At 38.9% G+C, this 21962-nt stretch overlaps 1 protein-coding gene across 7 annotated transcripts in view; it reads right to left on the bottom strand.

The window, feature by feature from the left end:
• MRPL39 (mitochondrial ribosomal protein L39) overlaps nt 1-19744 on the bottom strand; it is a 39699-nt gene extending 19955 nt beyond the window's left edge. For 4 of the 7 annotated variants that reach the window (XM_055279365.2, XM_055279364.2, XM_063639369.1 and 1 more), the window contains exons 1-8: nt 16114-19594; nt 15183-15389; nt 12533-12672; nt 10118-10217; nt 8531-8598; nt 6055-6167; nt 2654-2719; nt 1577-1730 (exon numbers count right to left, since the gene is read on the bottom strand). In XM_055279365.2, the coding sequence (XP_055135340.2) occupies nt 1577-1730; nt 2654-2719; nt 6055-6167; nt 8531-8598; nt 10118-10217; nt 12533-12672; nt 15183-15389; nt 16114-16186 (921 nt within the window). In that variant the 5' untranslated portion in view covers nt 16187-19594. Of the gene's footprint in view, nt 1-617; nt 1042-1576; nt 1731-2653; nt 2720-6054; nt 6168-8530; nt 8599-10117; nt 10218-12532; nt 12673-15182; nt 15390-15519; nt 15658-16113 lie in introns of those variants that run through there. The other 3 variants (XM_063639368.1, XM_055279362.2, XM_063639367.1) reach the window with 3 other exon arrangements.
• Between the last annotated feature and the right edge of the window lie 2218 nt (nt 19745-21962).

Below are 21962 nucleotides of genomic sequence, written 5' to 3'. Positions count from 1 at the left end.
AGAATTAACCCCAAAAACATAATCTATAAAAACAAAAATTTTATCAAATTTTGACAAACTAGTTTCATCAAAATTAAAAACTTCTTCTCTGCAAAAGGCTGCTCAGAGAATGAGAAAACAAGCCACACATACAAACACAAGGTACAGACAGAAAAAGAGAGAAATCTGAAAACTACATATCTAACAAAAAACTAGTATCTACAACATATAAAGAACTCTCAAAACTCAACTGTTAAAAAGTAAAACAATCTAATTAGAACACTAGCAAAAGACATAAACAGACATTGCACCAATGAAGATACATAGATGGCAAATAAGTACATGAAAAGATGATCAATACCATTGTCAACAGAGAAATTCAAATTAAAACTACAATGAGAAATCACTACAAACATACCAGAATGACTAAAACAAAAAAAAAAGTAGTGACAGCATCAAATGCTAGTGAGGATGTGGAAAAACTGATCACTCACACATTGCCAGTGGGAATGTAAAATGGTACAGTCACTCTGGAACACTTTGGTTGTTTCTTAAAAAACTAAACATACACTTATCATATGACCCAGCAATTGCACTCCTGGGTATTTATCCCAGAGAAATATTCACAAAAACCTGCACGCAATGTCACAGCAGCTTTATTTGTAATAGCCAAAAACTGAAAACAACTCAGATGGCCTTTGATGGATGAATGGTTAAACAAACCGTGATACATCCAGACCAAGTAATGCTACTTAGCAATAAGAATGAATGAACTACTGATACACTCAATGTACTCGGATGAATCTCTGGAGAATTATACTGAGTGAACAGTGCCAATCCCAAAAAAATTACATACTGTTTGATCTCATTCATATAATATTCTTGAAGTGACAAAATTATAGAAAAGGAAAACAGATAAGTAGTTGGCAGGGGTAAGCAGGCAGGGTAACGGGGGCAACAGAGGGAAGTGGCTGTAAATGCGTGTGTCTATAAAAGGCCAACATGAGGGATCCCCGTAGTGAAGGAATTGTTCTGTATCTTCATTGTATCGCTGTCCATACCCTGGTGGTGATACTGTATTTTAGTACTCCAAGATGCTACCATTGAGGAAACCAAGTAAAGGTACATGGGATCTCTCTATGTCTTATAACCGTAATTATCTCAAAATAAAAAATTTAAATAAAAAGATTAGCAAGGGGTAGGAGCAATGTGGAAAATGTCAGGCTTCGGGTCATGAACGGATCATTAAAATTAGAGGGAAGAGCATGCCAAATTTAAGCTTAAAAGGCATTCCAGAAAGTCTTACCAATACGCACTCTAATACCCCCTCTGTCAATGTACCCTCACCTATGCTAACTTGAAATTTTTAAATGCTATATCAATTTGATTTAATTTTTTCAACTACTGTTTCTTTTGTAATTGTATATTTACAGCCTGGGCAACTTTGTTTTTAATCATAAACCTGAGTTTATAAAATATTAGTGTCATATATCTTAAGAAAAATTAAAAGTTTATATTCTTCAAACTGGTATAAAATCAAGTCCGGAATTATATCTATACCCAAATTGGAAGACCTGGAACTTTAAGCTTTACTTACTCTTAAGTGAACAGGTAAAGACACACCCTGGAATCTTCGTATGAGACTTGGCTGGGTGGGTTGAAGATTGTGAACTGCTGACACTTCATACTGGAAACAAATACTTGTTCTTGGAATAAGAGGGCCCTCACTCACATCAATGAAGTCACCTATTCTGATTGATTTAAAAATAAATAAACAAAACTGCAACATCAAATAATTTGTAAGAGCTTGAAAAAGAAATCTCTTCCTTCTCTTTGCTAATATCCCTAATCAAGAACATTATATATGGTTCAATTCAGTTTCTAATGACCCCTGACATAATGATCTCAAGTAAAGAGGCTAAAACTTTGAAAATTAAATCAAATGAACCATTTTCTTAATTAGCATTGATATAAATTTTAAGGTCTTTAAGAGTCACACAACACATCATGCTATCAAGCTGATCCAATTGCCTAAAACCGATCATCTACAACCTTACAATAACCCATGTAACGAAGCTGAGAATTCAGTGTGTAGGACAGATTGTGTTCAGAAACAAAGGGCAGTTTCTAGAGAAAAAAGTGAAGTCCAATTCATAAAAACAGGAGGTTGAGAAAATGGATCCAGGTCATGAAGTCATTTCTGCAGAATACATTGTCTTGGGACTTGCTCCCCATGGGAGAACGTCATCATAAGCAGTGGACCTTTCTCATCCATGCATCAGAAAGCACATTCTGGCTTAACTTACAAGTATCATAAGTAATTACTAGTTAGTCAGTATTCATATGAATTACCATGTTCAACTCATCACAACGACTATCTTGCCCAGTTTCAAAACTCCTAAAAATTACATTCTTAAACAGTGGTTTTCAACTCAAAATTAAATAAAAATAGCAAACAATAAAATGAGGATTATAGAAACCACAAGTGTTCCTGAAGATAATTTCAAGCTTCCATTTACCACCATATCAAAACAATGAATGATGCAACAAAAAATAAGGTAATAAGAACAAAATAAGATACAAATTCATCTTTTTTGGTCATATGCTTCATTCAGATAACAATAAAGCTAAGCCTTACTCTAACATAGCAGCCAGTTTTTAGAATTTTACTTACCTGTGTAGCTTGATTATTCTCCCAGAGTTCTGAGATGCCTTCTCTTCTATGAAATCTATTTTGTACCTGAAAAGCAGCAAAGAAAAAAACATTTTTTTAACTCAAAATATGTAAAAAGGTGTTTAAAGATACCTCCCTTTCTCTTCCTCTTCAGCCACACTTTCTGAGAGTAGGTTACACTTGGAACCTCCCTTTAATCTGGCCACAGCCCCATGACTCTGCCAAACTGTTCTCAACAAAGTCACAGACCTGCTTGGTGTCAACCCAGTGGACATTTTTTGGTCCTCATTTTCTTAATACTAATGCTCACCTCCACTTCTCAAAGTGTTCTTTCTTTCCATTTTTATTTCCTTTCTTTTTTTTTTTTGAGACAGGGTCTTACTCTATCACCCACCCTGGAATGCAGTGGCATAATTATAGCTCACTGCAGCCTCAAACTTCTGGGCTCAAACGACCCTCCTGCCTCAGCCACCCAAGTAGCTGGGACTACAGGTGTGAGCCACCATGCAGGGCTAATTTTTTTTTGGTAAAGATAGGGTCTTGCCATGTTCCTCAGGCTGGTCTCAAACTCCTGGTGTCAAACAATCCTCCTGCCTCAGTCTCCCAAAGTGCTGGGATTATAGCGATGAACCACCACACCCAGCCTCAAAGTGCTCTTTCCATGGGTATCAGTGGCATTCCTTACTGCTTGTTATTTTACATCTCTGGTCACTCTTGTCTTTCTCTACCCTTTGAGAACTCTATCCTACACCCTCTTTTCACTCTAAGCATCCTCCCTAGGTCAGCCCCTTGAGCTACAACTTATGTAGTTATATCTCCTATATCTCTGCTTCTAATCTACCTACCTCTTCTGACCACCAAACTGTATATCCAAGACCCATTTGGACATCCTCTAGAATGTTCCACAAGCACCTTACCCTGAAATTTGCAAACTGCACAAATTACCACCTCTTTCCCCGCCCAAATTTGTTCTTCCTCCTGAATTTCCTGTCTTAGTACGATACCACCAACCACCCAGGTGTCCATGTGAAAAACCTGGGAGATTTCCTTGATTCCTTTCTCCTACCATATCTCCTTTATTCAATTCATTATCAAGTTGTCAATTTGACTGCCCAGTGTCTCTCAAATCTACCCAATTCTGTCAGTATAGCTAAAGGCACAGATGAAACTGCACAGCCCAGGTTCAAATCATGACTTTACCATTTACTATTGAGAGCTTTGTCTGTTTACCTCAGGGTGCTAAACAAGTAATATGTGTATGTGCACCACAGGTGTATGCACAATTATGTAGCAAAGTTAGGGAACACTGGTTTATGCAAAACCACCCACTGACTGCTACAGTCCCCCAGGCACTAATAAGGGTGCCAATTCCCTTGAATACTTGTCCCTCCTGACCCACCTCCAAGAGATGCTCCTGTCCCGAGAGTCAAAGCCACAAAAAGGTCCCACCCTTACTCCTGCAGCAGAAAGACTCAATCACTGACCCACCTTCAATGAACCAACTCTTCTGTCCTATCAAGCTTCCTCCAGAATTATCCCCTTCCTCCTACCACACACTCAACCAAGTTACAAAAGTCCCAGAAGCTGCTACCGGTCCTTGACAGTTAGAGGAATGGGAAATCTCAATGTATACTGAATGGAAGTCAAAAGTACACTGTCCAGTAAAGTACCATGGTGCACTTAAATGTGATTAGTACTAGTTAAAATGTGCCTTCAGTGTAAAACACATACCAGGTTCTGAAGATTTTGTGAAAAAGAATATAAAATAATATCAATATTTTAATATTGATTACATTGAGTAACATTTTAGATGTATCATTTAAATAAAATCATTAAAATTAACTTCAACTTTTGTTTTGACTTTTTTTCAATGTAACTACTAGAAAATTTCAAATTATACAGATGTCTCATATTATATTTCTTTTGGGCAGCATGTGCCTAGACTTTTGGCACAGAGAGTGACTTGACGTGTTCAGATAGTCCAAAGAATTTTCTTGTCAAATTAATGCTATAAATGGTGGTTTGGTTCTACAATACTATCTGTACTCTAGTTAAAACAGCACATTACAACTGGTTTCTAAGTCCACTGGTTCCAGGACATGCTAAAAATGTTTCAAGAAAAAGTATTCCATGGGCAGATATATTTGGGAAATTTTCAATGTCCACTTTGGGAGACCCTTGAGTGCGATGAGTAAAATTTTTTAAGCCACTGTTCTTCAAACTCAGCTTAACACAGTACATGGTTTCACATGTCAATTAACATCCTATAGAAGAATATTATAAGACAGACTGCTTTGAGAAATGCCAAGCTATAAAGTATGTGTCTAAAACACACTCATAACTAAGCCAATATATTTATGATAACCTATCCCTATGAGAATTTGTATTTCAACTTCTATATACCTAAAGAAATTCTAATCTGTAACCTTTAACAATTTGTAGGTGCATATTTTGGCTTCGGCGTCTGTTATTTTTTTTTACAGCACAGGTTTCTCTTTCTAGTTAGTTCTAATATTCTATTAGATTAATGTTAAAATTTAGCTCATGTTCTTATAACTGGTAGTCGAAGGTGAACTGAAAGTTTTCTGAGAACTGAGAAGCCAGGCAGGAATTAAAATGTTAAAGAAAATCCATCAAATGAATAATTCACATGCAGAAGATTAAGACCTGGCTGTGTAAACATTTTACTTCAGCTGTTAGCCCCCTCCCAAACTGCTTGCCTTTTCAATCTTATCAGTGTCATTTTAAGTGTGGAGGGGTAGGAGAGAAACACTGCCAAATACACACAATTATATAGTCGCTTAACGTACGTTATCACTTCACACTAGAAAGAAAAAAAGGAAACACCACTATGTTGATATAATGAGAAAGGCTAGTCCAAGAACAGAGAAGTAAAACAAAGTGAGAAAATTATCAAGGGAGATGGGGAACATTTTCCTCAGCGAAATAAATGAGATCAGAGAGGTCTCAGAGTGGCCGGGCGCGGTGGCTCACGCTTGTAATCCCAGCACTTTGGGAGGCCGAGGCGGGCGGATCACGAGGTCAGGAGATCGAGACCACGGTGAAACCCCGTCTCTACTAAAAATACAAAAAAATAGCCGGGCGTGGTGGCGGGCGCCTGTAGTCCCAGCTACTCGGAAAGGCTGAGGCAGGAGAATGGTGTGAACCCGGGAGGCGGAGCTTGCAGTGAGCCGAGATTGCGCCACTGTACTCCAGCCTGGGCGACAGAGCGAGACTCCGTCTCAAAAAAAAAAAAAAAAAAAAAAAAAGAGAGGTCTCAGAGTGGAAAATAATACACTGTCATATGTATATCAAATATAAAAATTCTTAAGACCTGAATTTTCTTTATTACATATAATACTGGGAGAGTTAGCCTTGATTTAAAGAAAGCCAACACTTACTTGTTGTGTTGAAATATTTCCAATGCTACTTTTGCTTCAACTTCCAGAGTTTCAAATGGAAGATCTTTATAAATTAAAGCATGAGCATCCTTTGTGAAGGAACGTAAGTTCTCCTTAAAAATGAAAGTAATAACCTTTAGTAACAATTTACTGAAAAGTGTTTCTCCATAAGCCAGTTGAGACAAAACTCTATGCTTAGTACTGCAAATCCAACTAAAATAAAAGACAAAATCAAATTTGTTAGAACAGAAAGTTATTAATTTGCAACAACTGAAGTTTTGGACCATAAACTATAAAACTTCTTATTTACCTGTAATTAAGGTGTCAGCCTTCATTAATACTAATTATTAAAGATAAAACTATAAAGAAATTTTATCCAAATTATATTATAATTTCATCCAAATTATACAACCTTAAAATGTTTATTAAGACTATGATGCAGCAAGTAAAAATGCCAATAAATAAATAGCAAGACATAAAAATGTGTTTACAGTATGAATAAAACTGTTTATTAAATGTATGGGGAAAAAGTTATTGTTTTCATAATTAAGAAAGTTTCACTAGAAATGTAGCATCATCACCCACCCTGTACAAAGTATAGCATGTCCAATATTAAAAGTTTCTGCTTAATAAAAATGTCAATTTTACACAATTAAAATGATGAAGAATACACATTAAGAATGTTTTTAAGATTTTTAATAAAAATTCTAATTGAGCTTTCATACAATAAATCATTACTAATAATACAGAAAAGACCAAGCACTATTACACAAGTAATTTTTATAATAAAATTATTTCCATAAAAATCCTATTAGACTTTTTTGCATGAAATGACTTCTCTATAAAGAATAACTTACTATATAAAAAAATCAACATTCATGGTTTTATACAACTATTCCTTCAATGTAACTCTCCCCTATTTTCTTTAAGCTGTCTACTCAACCCAACTCCATACAGTCAGCTCGCATATTTCTTTTGTAAGGTTTTATCTTTTAAAAAAGAAAAATGCAAAAGCCAAGCACAGTGGCATACACCTGCAGTCCCAGCTACTAGAAAGGCTGAGGCAGGAAGATTGCTTGGGCCCAGAAGTTCAAGGCCAGCCTGGGCAACATAGTGAGACCCCTATCTCTTAAAAAAAAAAAAAAAAAAAAAGAAAGAGAAAGAAAGAAAAAAGCAGTTATGTTTCACAGATAATGAAAATTAAATCTTGACCTCAGTTTTTACCTAACTTGCCCCGTAAAGAAAATCTTAAATTTGGAGACATACGTGAAAAGGAAGAAGCTACACTGACAGGAGCCCAGAGGTCATGAAGAAACAGTTCCAATCTCTTCCCTCCCCTCCTTCCATCCTCTTCTCTCTCTCTTCCCTCTCCTTTTTTGTCATTCTTTCTTGATTCCTTCTTCTCTCCCTCTCAATATTATGTAATATGCGCAGGATTATACAAAAAGTAATTTCCAAGGCCAAATTTAAAGCTGGATCTGCCCTTACTCCAAAATCCTTGCTTTTAAGAACCACTACAGTATTTCACTAAATCTAAGATGTATTACTAACGGGAAAAAAAAAAAAAAAACACTACAAATTCTAATTGCAAGATACCATCTAACATAAGGCTTATATATTTTCAGAGATATTAAATATAAAAAGAATGTACACAGTGGAAATGATAAAATGATGTGCTATACTGCTTCCCCTTTTCAGATCTCCAGACTCCCAACACATAGGACATATAGTTTTGTTTAATTAAGAATTAGGTATTTGCCTATTCTCCCCAATCAGAACTACATCTCCAGGCTTGATCTTTGATAACCATCAGCACTCCTTACCTACTGGGAACCTGAGCTAGACTGTCCTTGTTAGGTTCTGTTGCTACCCAAGTCCCAGACCAACAAGGATCATCCTCATTACAAAGGCAAACCATTCACAAAGAGTTTAGTTTGTTAGTATTTCATTTGTTGATGCTTGAGTTAGCTTTGTCAAAGTCTGATTCTTTAATTCACCCAGCTCTCAATGTGACCCTTGTACATACAGGGACCTCACTGTATGCAACAAGTTAAAATGGTTTAGGGGAGTGGTTTTCAAATTGTGCTCCAGCGATCCAAACAGGTATGGCTCCAGGCCCCCTACTACCACATGGGTCAAGATAGTTAAGTTTTTATATTTCATATTCTGGGCCTCTTGAAAACCACTACCTTAAAACCACTTAGAAGGAACATCAAGAAAAGGTCAAGCAGAACATAAAGTTTCAAGACAACTGACCATGTTGATGTAAATACTCTCATTCACATACCTCTAGCTTAAATAGGCTGAAAAAGCAACACCACCAATAGATAGATAGACAGACAGATACATAGATACATAGATAGATTCTTTTAAATGTTCTCAACATGCAGTACCATTCAACAATACTAACATAGGAATCATTCTAACAAAGAAAGGCAGACACTTTAAAATTAATATTCCAGAATAATACACTTACTTTTGTTGGCATCCACTCATCAAGTTTGCTATCCAAAACTACGTCATAACAGAAGGCACCAGAAATTACTGTAAATCCAACCAAAATAAAAAGCAAAGTCAAACCTGCCCCAACAGAAAGTTACTAATTTGCAACAACTGAATATTTAGACCATGAAAAGAAGGATTAGCACTCTCTCCCAACTCTACAAATTATAAAATGGTTGCCATTCTTCCAGCTGCTTGCCAGAACTCTGTCAAATTTCCCTTAGCCAAAAGATTGTTAACCCCAAATCACTAATATTTTTTAAACATTCAAGTTTTCTTCAAAAATGCTATTACTGTACAGATTTCATACAGTTACCAGATGTAAAAATTCTGGGAAGCCGAGGCAGGTGGCTCACCTGAGGTCAAGAATTTGAGACCAGCCTGGCCAACACAGTAAAACTCCATCTCTACCAGAAATACAAAAATTAGCTGGGCTTGGTGGCAGGCACCTGTAATCCCAGCTACTTGGGAGTCTGAGGCAGGAGAATCGCTTGAATCTGGGAGGTGCAGGTTGCAGTGAGCCAAGATTGCACCACTGCACTCCAGCCTTGGCGACACAGCAAGACTCCGTCTTAAAAAAAAAAAAAAAAAAAAAAAAAAAAAAAATCCAAAAGAACAAGATATTTAGTAAGTAGATAAATAACTTAATGGGTACGAAATGCTAAATTTCTTTTATATCCCCTAAATATCTTCTTTTTGGTGTTTTGTTCTTAGAATCATTTCTTGAGCTTCTTTCAAATATTTTAGGTATATCTATTTCTTTAAAAAAAAAAAATTAGACATGTGATCCTACCATATTTACTATTCCAAAATCCTAGTTTTAGCAAAATTACAGTCCACATCTTTTCATTTCACCAAAGTGCTGTCACTCTCCAAAGTAATGGTCATGTCTGGTGAAATATTACCACCTAAGCACAGCTCTTTCCAGTAGTCTACTTATACTCATATTTCCTCCTCCTCTACACATCCAATTTGGAAATATATGCTTAAAGTTGTAAAAAATAAACGCTGAGGGCCGGGCACGGTGGCTCACGCCTGTAATCCCAGCACTTTGGGAGACCGAGGCAGGCGGATCACGAGGTCAGGAGATCGAGACCATCCTAGCTAACATGGTGAAACCCCATCTCTACTAAAAATACAGAAAAATCAGCCAGCCGTGGTGGCGGGCTCCTGTAGACCCAGCTACTAGGGAGGCTGAGGCAGGAGAATGGTGTGAACCCCAGAGACGGAGCTTGCAGTGAGCCAAGATCACGCCACTGCACTCCAGCCTGGGCAACAGAGCGAAACTCCATCTCAAATAAATAAATAAACGCTGAGATAGTGGAATTCCATGAAATTCATATTCAAGACAAACACTTTCCAGTAATTCTATGATGTTAATTATTAACCTGCAAAGACTACTTCATGTTTCATCATAGTAAGAAAGATTTTGTTACCCATGATAAATGAAACATATGTATAATGGTAATTTATATTAGTACTAAACTCTATACGTCATCAAAAATAGGTACCAAAATATTTAAGGATCACAAAAAGACATATATTTATATATATACACTACCAGGAACTTCTGGAGCTCTGACCAAATTGACCACATATTCATCTTTGAATGCCCTCTCTATCACACAGCCCATCATCATAGCACAGGAACGCCAATAAGCCTAGAAAAAAAAAACATATATAAAATATATATAAACACACTGAGATTCACTAAAGTTTTGACAATATTAAATTTTAAGTGAACCTCTGACTTAGAAAATATTTCTCATATATCTCTGTTCACACAATGTAGCAACAGTTACCATCAGGCCATGACATTACCTCGACCAAGCAAAAATCAAAAAAGAATGAAGCATGAACCTCAGGTTCTTAGCAATGTTTCTGTGCAAGATATCAAACACCATAATGGTTATCAACCCCGACAGATAGTTTTATTATCTGAAAGTGTTTATTTTTAACCCACAATAAAGTTAACTTGTTAACAAACTTGTGCTAAAGTAAAATAATCAATTATGTAACTGTTTATACCATTTATAAATACGGAGAAAAACTCAACTTTTATGAATTATTAGTGACTCTTATCCTATACCTAACACCCTAACACATCGTTCAAAGTACTCATATTTATAGCAGAGCAGCAGGAACTGGGCTTTCATCTTACCAGCACATTTTGATTCATGGACATGCTTGAGATGGTATCAGAGCAATGACCTGATCAGAGTCACAAGGAGAAACCTGCACCATACCTGTCCATTGTGTTCCCCTCCTGCTGACACTACTCTGCATACTTTTCAGAAGCTCTTCTTAACATTTGAGGACTAAAAAAGTGGGATCACTTCTCCATTATAAATTCTATGCAACCATATTACACTAAAAATAAGTACAGACCCAGGCCTTGAAGGCAAGTAGCAACATGTACTTCTTCTTCTATCCTACCTAAATGTCTTTAAATCTCTGTTGAACTCCAGTCAGAATACCTAGGTTCAAATCTGGGCTCCACTATTTCCTAAATCAGTAACCTTGGTCAAGCTGCTGAACTTCTCTTTGTCTCAGTTTATTCATCGGGAAAATGGGGAGAATAGCACGAACTCACAGTTTGTATGAAGGTTAAATGAGTTAATACCTGTAAATCACCTAGAACACTGCCTGATACATAATACATACATACTCATTGTTGGCTATTACTTTCATTTCTATCATTTTCTTGTTCAACTATTTCAACAAATATTTATTAAACACCTACTGTATGTATATCAAGAACTAGGTCCAATCAGGGAAATGGTCCCTATCTTCACATTCAACCGTTTATGTTACAAGACAAAATTAAAACATCGTATCTAGAGACTAGCCAAGTTGTGTGAGACCTTAGAGAAAAGAGGATTAATTTTGACAAGGAGAAACTTAGAAGGTTCCACAAAGCAGATGGCCTTTTAACTGAACTGTAAAAAATAAATAGGTTTTAATAGAGAGAAAAGAAAATGCTCACATTTGACGAAAGCATCAACAAAAGCAAGGTGGATAACACAGCATAAACCATTAGTGACTGATATGGTTTAGCTCTGTGTTCCCATCCAAATCTCATCTCGAACGAAGGAGAGACCTGGTAGGAGGTGACTGGATCATGGGGCAGTTTCCCCCAGACTGTTCTCGCAATAGTGAGTGAGTTCTCATGAGATCTAATGGTTTAAAGGTGTTTAGCAGTCCCCCCCCACCCACACTCTCTCTTGCCTCCATGTAAGATGTTCCTGCCTCCCCTTCTACTATGATTGTTTCGTGAAGCCTCTCCAGCTATGAAAAATTGAGTCAATTAAACTTCTTTTCTTTATAAATTACCCAGTCTCAGGGAGTTCTTTATAGCCACGTGAAAACGGACTAATACAGTGACCAAGTACTCTAATGAGGCCAGAGCAAGGAGGAAGTGGAAAGAAGCAGGGGGAGGCCAAGCTGGAAAGGCAGGCTGGGAACAGATTATACAGGGCCTGGAAAGCTATGTGAATGTTAACAGGTAGGCAAGTTCTTTAGGTGTAAGTGACATGATCCTTAGACAAGTCACTTAATAAAGCTGTTATATGCCTGTAAAAGAACAACTTTTAAGTACCGGAAAAAAAAGTGGGGGGATGGGTAAGCAGAAAGAGTTAAAAAGTTATTGAAATTATCTAGATAAGATAGTCAAAGGCTGAATTCAAGCAGTAGCAGTGGAAATGGAATCACCCACAATATAGAGAGTGATTAATGAATGTAAGTTGAACAAAGATACGAATATAAAAGACACAGCATACCAAAAATACCCACAAATGGATGCCACTGATATTTTTTGAACTACAAAAGTGACTAATCTAACAGGTAAAACATTGACTAAAGAGTACAATACAACATTTGAACTTGGCCATATTTTTACGTTACACCCCATAAACAGGTCTTAATAAAAAGGTGAAGATACTGGGGAAATAGAAAAAGAATGTAGAGATAGAAATACCTTATTCACTTCTCCTGGATCACGATCTTTGAAAGTCAGAAATTTAATTTCACAGGACTTTGTTAAAGGCTTATACATGTCCCAAGGCTGTCCATCCACCAGAGCCAGAATGGACTTCCTGCAATACCACTCACTTAAATCTAGAAATTTAAAACAGACTGATTATCTAACAAAATCCAGACTGAAAAGTTACGTGTTTAAGTGCTATATTTAGAAATAAAACAATGGAAAGGCAAGATTCTGCAGACTGTCCTTTTAAGAGAAAAAAAGTATATTACGTCTATAATCAATTAAAAAAAAAAACCCTACAAAAATTAGCCAAGTGTGGGGGCACGTGCCTGTAATCCCAGTTATTTGGGAGGCTGAAACAGGAGAATCGCTTGAACCAAGATGGCAGAGGTTGCAGTGAGCCGAGATCACGCCACTGCACTCCAGCCCGGGTGACAGAGCGAGACTCTGTCTCAAAAATAAATAAATAAATAAAAAATAGCCAATATACTCAAGGTCTTATTGGTTATTAACAAAATTACCCAAACCATTTACAAAATTCATTCAGGCTACATCTAGTTTGAAATTAATTTGCTAATTATTAATGAAAAAAGTTACACTTGAATATTCAGAGAACGGCATCATGGATATATTTGGATAGGTACACACACAACTCAAAAGAAAAGGGAAATATATTAATACACACCTACAAAAATCAGTTCTAGATTGGTTTTGGGTCTTGCTCCCAAACCATCTCTTATTTCTGTGACATAGACGCTTCAAGTTAAATACAGTAGTTACCATTTTTTAATAATTAGTATCAATTCCCAGATAAGCCAATCAGCTGTGGTCTGTTTCATCATCCCAGAATGCAATGCCAACTGTTAATGCCAATTAGATGTTCTGCAATTACACAGCTATTCACAAAAGTAGTCAAACTACAGGGTCTAAATTATCAACCACTATATAAATCCCGTAAAGTCAGGGATCATGTCTACTTTTGCTCACTCATCAGTATATCCAGAGCCTAGCACCAGGCCTGGAATACAGCAGGTATTCAATAACAGTTTACTGATTGACTGCAAGCATGAATGACAAGAACGTCTCAGTGCAGGGGTCATGCTGAGGATGCTTCAGAAGCTTCATCACTACATGTGATGTGTATAAAGCTCCTTAAGGGCCTGAGTTTTGTCTTATCCTCCTCTGTAGTCCTAATGCCTATCATATCGCAGAGGTTCCAGAAATACTTGAAAACCAAATGAGTAAATATTTATAAGTACTAATTCAAATGCCAGAGTGAAGGAAGATTAAGAGTGAGCGTACACTCTCTAGGCCAGTTTAAGCTGATAACTAAAGTTGTTAATTTCTTAAATGGAATCATTACTGAGTTTTCCAAAAGTTTAAGCAATGCAGCTAGTCATGCCTGTATCTGTTCTGGGGCTTCTTTAATTTAAATATTACCAGTTCTATCAAAGGTACTATCAAAACATTTTGATCAAAAATAAAATATAGAAGTTCTCATTCCCTTCATTTCCACACCAAATCACACATGGGGCATGGCTGTCTCCTTTAAGATATAAATAAATACTTTTACCCCAATCACATTCACCCCATGCCCATTCCCACTCACACATTTACCACATGTACGTATAAACGTAAACAAAAATACAACACCGAGAGAGCCAAGTGGAAAGCAGACGATAGATGTAAGTTAGGCTATACAATGAAGAGGAGAGAAAGAAAAAGACGGCAAAAAAAAGCTGATCATCTGCGGCCACAGCAATCCCTTTACACCAAAATCCTTTCTTGAGACCTGCACGGTGACTGCTCCCACCACATCACAGCCCTAGCTAAAAGGAGCAAGCAAATCCCAGCTATTTGGGAGGCTGAAGCAGGAGGAGAGCTTGAGGTCAGAAGTTCAAGACCAACCGGGGCACCACGGCCACCCTATCTCTCAAAAATAAAAATAAATGAGCCAGATGTGGTGGGCGCCTGTAGTCCCAGCTACTTGGTAGGCTGAGGCTAGAAGTTTCAGTGAGCTATGATAGTACCACTACACTCCAGCCTGGGAAAAGAGCCAGACCCTCATCTCTAAAATTAAATTAAATTAAAGGAGAAAGCACACTAGTAACAATGCACTCAGGTCTGGCCACTTTCTGCCAGAAAATTATCTAGTACCGTAAACAAAGCCACATTCAAACAAGCGCCAGGCAGGACAATCTGTGCACTACAGTGCCAACCTTGCAATACTCAGAGTACCCTCCAGAGCTACAGGGACAGTGAATAGACAATAAGGTGCCAGATAAAGAACCTCTGGGAAGTCCAGGGACTTCTGCGCCCACCACATCTGGCTAACTTATTTTTATTTTTATTTTTTGAGAGACAGGGTGGCTATGGTGCCCAGGCTGGTCTTGAACTTCTGGCCTCAAGCTATCCTCCTGCTTCAGCCTCCTAAGTAGCTGGGATTTGCTTGCTCTTTTTAGCTAGGGCTGTGATGTGGTGGGAGCAGTCACCATGCAGGTCTCAAGAAAGGATTTTGGTATAAAGGGATTGCCACGGCCGCAGATGACCAGAAGTAATTACAACATCCTGTCTCCTGCACCAGTTCTTCCACACAGCTTAAGTAAAAGGGTCAAAACTATAACCTGATTCTGTTACTTACGCATGGCACAACTGTAGGGAGTTGAAATGTTTTTATTCATCACGAAGACAGTACCAGGGTCAGTTTTCCCAACATGCTTAACTTCTATCTTCTCAGTTCGGGGAGTTAATGATAACTGCCTGGCTTTCTCTTTATTAAAGAAATCATTCCGCATTTCTGTCAATTCTGTCGGTGACAGCCGAGAAGCTGGCGATGTTGCTATAAATCCTGTGGAGAAGTTACAATAAATATGAAGACTGAAGAAATGACTAACGTACTGCCTGCAAAAGTGCGCTCAGAGGTAAAATTAAACCAATTTGTAATATTAACAAACACCAGCGGAAGAAACAGAGCTGACCTCTACTTTTAAATTTGGCTCTTTCACATCAGATCGCTATTTCCCACCAATTTCCTGTGTCGTGTTTCCAATCAGTGCTTTACAATAAGGGGCAAAAAGTAACCAGGAAACGGAGTCAAAACTGGACTAGAGTCATTGGGAAGGTGAACAAAGTGGTCGGTTTGACAGGGTCTGAAGAAAAACAAGAAAATTTCAGGAAACTAAAGGTCCCACACCAAAACTATCAATATCCAGAATGAGAAATGCTGAGTTTATTTCCCAAAGGCCAAATCAGGGAACCTGCCAAGGCAAGTACGAGTATTCCTTGGGAAGACATGGACAGACGTGCACGGAACGTGCGCTGCTTCCCAGACGCGGCCCAAGCTCCTCCCGCGGCCTGGCTCCGACCCCTGCCCTTGCCTCTGCCCTCAGTCAGCCCCTCGTTCCCATAAATTTGTCCTCCCAAGCTGTGCAAGGGCGACCGCCGCTGAGGGACTAAGAAACCCTCCTCCTTCCTCTGCCCCGCGGGACCTCCCCGGCCCCGCCTCAGGCCCAATCCAGACAGACACCACTTTCTAGGCCTCGCTCCCTGTCCCCACGGCCTCTGAAACTCACTCCAGCTGATCCCGCCACCGGGTGCGACCCTCCAGAGCCGCAGCGCCCGGGCACCCATGGCCAGCGCCTCCATAGCAGCGGTGAGAACCGTCGCGCGCAAGTCCTTCTCCGCCCTCCTCCCCCGGAAACCGAGCGCGCACTCGGAGTTCCGCAAGACAGTTCTGTTCCGGAGCCAGCACTCAGACTGCTCGCCTCCACCGGAAGGCGTCAGGCCTCGCTGGGGATTCAGTGGCTGAGACCCGGGACGCGTTACCTGTGCTCGATACCTGGGCGCGGTCACCTACCCAGAGGTGCAGGGCCCCCAGGGCGGTCGGCCTGCCTGCCACCCACCACGTAGGCTATGCAGGGAAACAGAAACAGTTCCACAGGCGTCGTTGCCCTCCGCCTTCCGCCCTCCGCGGGTTCGATCCCGGCCACCCGGGTGAAGCGCTTGCTTCCCTAAAAGAATATATGGATTTCTTCTTGGGGGTGGGGGCGGGGAATGGGGAAGGCGTCTTCTATTTTGTCAGCGATGACATCTTCTAGCGCGTGGCTTAACTTTCAATTGTGCCTGGTAGGTTCTTAGTTCGGCTGGAGTGGGTCTGCACCCCGGTTCTCCACTTAGCTGTGGTAACAGAGGCCTCGGAACACGTCCCCTTGACTTTGGAGAGGACGTTGTAATTCGTAAGAGCTCTTTACAAATTTTCTAGTTTAGTTTATATAGTACAGGATGTATAGGAGAAGGCATCCCGGGGCAGAATTTTTGTCTCTAGTCCACTGATGTATCCCAAGCGCCCAGAACAGAGCGCAGCGCACAGTCAGCGCTCAACAGGTGTTTCTTGAATGAATGAATGAATGAATGCCCTTGCAGGCAAACCTCAGCTCATTGTCTAATTTTACTGTCCTACCAGGACGTGAGTGTTATTTGAAGTAAGCACTCCGTAGGTACAGGATGGAAATATTTTCATTTACAGTAGTTTAATTCTGTGGCTTAAGAGTGTCGAATTCAGCCTTTCCCCCACTCTGTCCTTTGCCTTGCAATTGGAATGCGCCGCCACCAGGTGGAAGTGCTGCCTAAGGTACAAATATGACCCCGCGCCACGGTAGATTGACCGTCTCCTTGGCCCAAATGTTGCAACCACGGCGCCAGGAAAGTGTAAGTATCTTCACTTTTTAAAATGGCAAACGTAAGTGACGGAGCTTGGATTTACATCCAGTCTACATTTTACCAGGCTACATTTCATTTAAGATCCTAATTCAAACCACGAAATGTACATATATACATATAGTGTTGGAGGGCGGGTGTATCTTTTGCTTCCTCAAATTTGCATACCGTTCCCATGAAAGCTGTCTGTTTCATCGGCCTTTTAGAGCCTGTACCCATTTAACCTTACCTAGAAACACTCTAGTGCCCTTGGAACATCTTAGAGCCACATTTAAGCAAAGCCTGTGAACATAAACTTCAGCACGTTTGATCATAAACCCAAGCAAGTCTGATCATAAAACCCATTGGAGGCAGGTAATTGGAGTTCACCAGCATGAGAAATTAACCTAATTGAAAGGTTGTCACTACTGACAATGGCCAAAAAATACTATGTGCCAATCATAGGGCTGGGTTTATTAATTTTCACAACCTACCTGAGCAATTGGCATAATAATCTTCATTTTCCAGGAAAAGAAATTCAGGTTTTAAGAGCTTGAGAGACATACCCAAGGTAAATCTTTGGCCAAGAATTCCCCCCCAAATATTTTCTTACTCTGAATCCCCTCTCTTGCCTTATCAATCAGCTCCCCAAATCTTAGTCTCTCTGTGTCAATGTCTCTGCCAAATAAAAAGAATTAAGTCTATAAAAGTAAATATCTAAGATAAGCCTGGATCATTACTGTGCCAGAAAGCCTATAACTAACTATAAAATACAGACAAACAGAAACATGTTAAAAAAGGACGGGGGACCAAGCTCAAAGGGGCTCCCGTTGTCCAAATTTGGGAGAGTTTGCATAACAAAAAGAATAATGCTGAAATATTATGACATGTATACTAAAAATTCATGAATCCATAATAATACTCAAGAATAAATGAATGTGGAAAGAGTGAAGGGAATTTTCCATACAAAAGAATGCCAGATAATAAAAGTCGTAGGAATAATAGAATAGGGAAAATCACCATTCTGCATCTACCAATGTAACCGCTGGTATAGGAAGGGATCGTCAATAGATGCTAAAACCAATAGAGAAAGTTTGTTGAGGCTCAATGTATTCACGTAGTCTCTAAGTATCCTCACAAATTACTGACAAAATACAAATGGATAAATGAAACTTTTCAATGGAGAAATCTAGTGGATATCATCGTCAAGTGGTCAAACTTATCATCACCCAAAATGAGACAATCTGACATTATTTGTGCTTCTTGGTTGTGATATAAACAGTATAATCTATGTAGTATTCCTAACATAAATATTTAACCTGAATCTAAAGAATTATGAGGAAATCAGGTATATCCAAAAAGTGATATATTCTACAAAACAACTGACCTAAACTCTTCAAAAATGTAATTTTTATGAAAGATAAACCCCCAAAAAGTTAATAAACTGTCCTAAACTAAAGGAGACTAAAGAGATATACAGTTATTATCAATGCATGATCCTTGCTTGGATTTTGGTTCAGGAAAAAAAAATTTACAAACAATGTTATTGTGACAGAGAAACTTGAACTGTATACTAAATAATATTATATCAATGTCATACATCTTGGATATGATAATAGTGTCATGGTCATATAGTAAATAATCCTTATTCTTAAGATATGTATATTAAAATATTTAGGAACCAAATATCACTATGCCTATAACTCTCAAATGTTTCAGCAAAAACAGGGAGCTCTATATTGAGGGAGGGAACAAGGCAAATTTAGCAAATCTGGCAAAATGTTAACAATTAGAGAATCTAAGTGAGGATTTTAGTTGAACTACTCCTTCAACTTTATTCTGAAATGTTTCAACATCAAAACTTTGGAGAATAACTTCAGTAGTTTTCAACCACGAAAAGTTTATTTTGCTTATGTTGACTGTCAGTGATGGCAGCTACCAGCCAATTGCAGCTCTGCAACTTTATCCCAGAATCCAGGCTGTAGAAGCAGTCCCTTCTTGGTCTTGTGCTTCTTGTGGCAGAGGGAAAAGAAAGCAGTTAACCACCTTGTGCACTGGCTCTTAAAAGCTTCTGTTCAGACTCACCTGTGTCTCAGCCACACAGTCCCCTGGCCCCAGCAAGTTCCCTGGTCAAGACCAATGTCAATCAAGTAGGATGCCTCCTGCAGGGAGCCAGTAAATGAGGTTATATACTTCACATTCAAGGAGGAATACAAATCACTGGAATCAAGATTCAATAACAAGGCCAGGTTTGATGGCTCACTCTTGTAATCCCAGCACTGTGGAGTGGCTGAAGTGAGTGGATCCTTTGAGTTCAGGAGTTGCAGACCAGTCTGGATAACGTGGCAAAATCCTGTCTCTACAAAAAAAAAAAAATACAAAAAATCAGCTGGGTGTGGTGGTACTTGGGAGGCTGAGGCAGGAGAATCACGTGAGCCCGGGAAGTCAAAGCTGTAGTGAGCTGTGATTGCACCACTGCACTCCAGCCTAAATGACAGAATGAGATCCTGTTCCAAAAGAAAAAAAAAATCCAATGACACAGTAATTTTCCCAAGATCGCAAAGATGATCTGAGGCTCAAACTCAAATCTGGCTGTCTCCAAACCCTATACTTTCTTTGTTCTCAAATTTATATGCTTTTTAAATCCAAATATTTGAGTTTACATTTTCAAATCATTATACATTTACTTGTTGGGAAATTTTGTCTTTTAATTTAAAGCTGCCTAATGAAAAGTTTCACTCTCACTTCTTTTCTTGATTCACAAGTTCTTACCAAAACCCCACACAGGATACCACTGTTGAGAGTTCTCGATGCCTCTATCAGCTACCCCATTATATATCCTTTATGTTCCTCCTACTGACCCAACATGCAAGATACCAAACATATGGTTCTATGCCTCGCAAAGCTGTACTTTTTAATCAGTTTGTGTTAGTCCAGATACTCTGAAGAACAGATGCCAAGACAGAGGTAAGTATGCAAGGAATTTGTTAGGAGAAATGTTTGTAAGGGAAAAGGGGAAGGTGGCCAGGTAAGGTTGACTCCATGTGAAGAAGAGAAGGAAGGAGAATTGAATGAACACATTCTTGACCACCAGTGCAGTCTAATGAAGTTTCAGCAAGATCATCAGGTGAATCCCCAAAGCCAAAGTGGGCATGCCTCAGAGTCCACACTGTGCTCAGTCTTTGGCTGGGGGCAGCCCCTGGGAAGTAGGAAGCACCTTTGCCTCAAAGCAAACATGTTATTTCAGAGCCCAGCAGCTGGGGCCCTGGGTCAGTTACACTGCCTGTAATTGAAGGTCTATGAAGCATATAAACTAAGCTGTATTTCGGGAATCAAATAATTGCAGAAGCATTTGACATGCATTTGACATGTCTACATAATAAAAACACATTTGTATCAATTTTATCAGGGCTCAAAACCCTCTACTTCCACCTGAGGACAAATTGCTGTGAAATAAGAAGAGATGAATAGGCAGGTGCAACACATGGCTTTTTTTTTTCTCTTGGTATGTGATGTCATGAGGCTAAATGGTACTTTTATTTCTTTTTTTTAATATATACTTTAAGTTCTGGGGTACATGTGCACAATGTGCAGGTTTGTTACATAGGTATACGTGTGTCATGTTGGTTTGCTGTGCCCATCAACTCGTCATTTACATTAGGTATTTCTCCTAATGCTATCCATCCCCCAGCCCCCTACACCCTAACAGACCCCCGTGTGTGATATTCCCCTCCCTGCGTCCATGTGTTCTCATTGTTCAGCTCCCACTTATGAGTGAGAACATAGTGTTTAGTTTTCTGTCCTTGTGATATTTTGTTGAGAATGATGGTTTCCAGCTTCATCCATGTCCCTGCAAAGGACATGAACTCATCCTTTTTTATGGCTGCATAGTATTCCATGGTGTATACATGCCACATTTTCTTTATCCAGTCTATTATTGATGGACATTTGGGTTGGTTCCAAGTCTTTGCTATAGTGAATAGTCCTGCAATTAACATACGTGTGCATGTGTCTTTATAGTAAAATGATTTATAATCCTTTGGGTATATACCCAGTAATGGGACTGCTGGGTCAAATGGTATTTAAAGTTCTAGATCCTTGAGGAATCGCCACACTGTCTTCCACAATGGTTGAACTAATTTACACTCCCACCAACAGTATAGAAGCGTTCCTATTTCTCCACATCCTCTCCAGCACCTGTTGTTCCCTGACTTTTTAATGATCGCCATTCTAACTGGCATGAGATAGTATCTCATAGTGCTTTTGATTTGCATTTCTCTGATGGCCAGTGATGATGAGCATTTTTTCATATGTCTGTTGGCTGCATAAATGTCTTCTTTTGAGAAGTATCTGTTCATATCATTTGCCCACTTTTTGATGGGGTTTTTTCTTGTAAATTTGTTTAAGTTCTTTGTAGATTCTGGATCTTAGCCTTTTGTCAGATGGGTAGATTGTGAAAATTTCTGCCGTTCTGTAGGTTGCCTGTTCACTCTGATGATAGTTTCTTTTGCTGTGCAGAAGCTCTTTAGTTTAATTGGATCCCATTTGTCAATTTTGGCTTTTGTTGCCATTGCTTTTGGTGTTTTAGTCATGAAGTCTTTGCCATGCCTATGTCCTGAATGTTATTGCCTAGGTTTTCTTCTAGTGTTTTTATGGTTTTAGGTCTTACATTTAAGTCGTTAATCCATCCTGAGTTAATTTTTGTCTAAGGTGTAAGGAAGGGATC

This window comes from Symphalangus syndactylus, chromosome 5 (assembly GCF_028878055.3).
Source record: "Symphalangus syndactylus isolate Jambi chromosome 5, NHGRI_mSymSyn1-v2.1_pri, whole genome shotgun sequence".
Taxonomy (NCBI): domain Eukaryota; kingdom Metazoa; phylum Chordata; class Mammalia; order Primates; family Hylobatidae; genus Symphalangus; species Symphalangus syndactylus.
The sequence above is the reverse complement of the archived record's forward strand: the minus strand, read 5'-3'. Positions and strand labels throughout refer to the sequence as shown.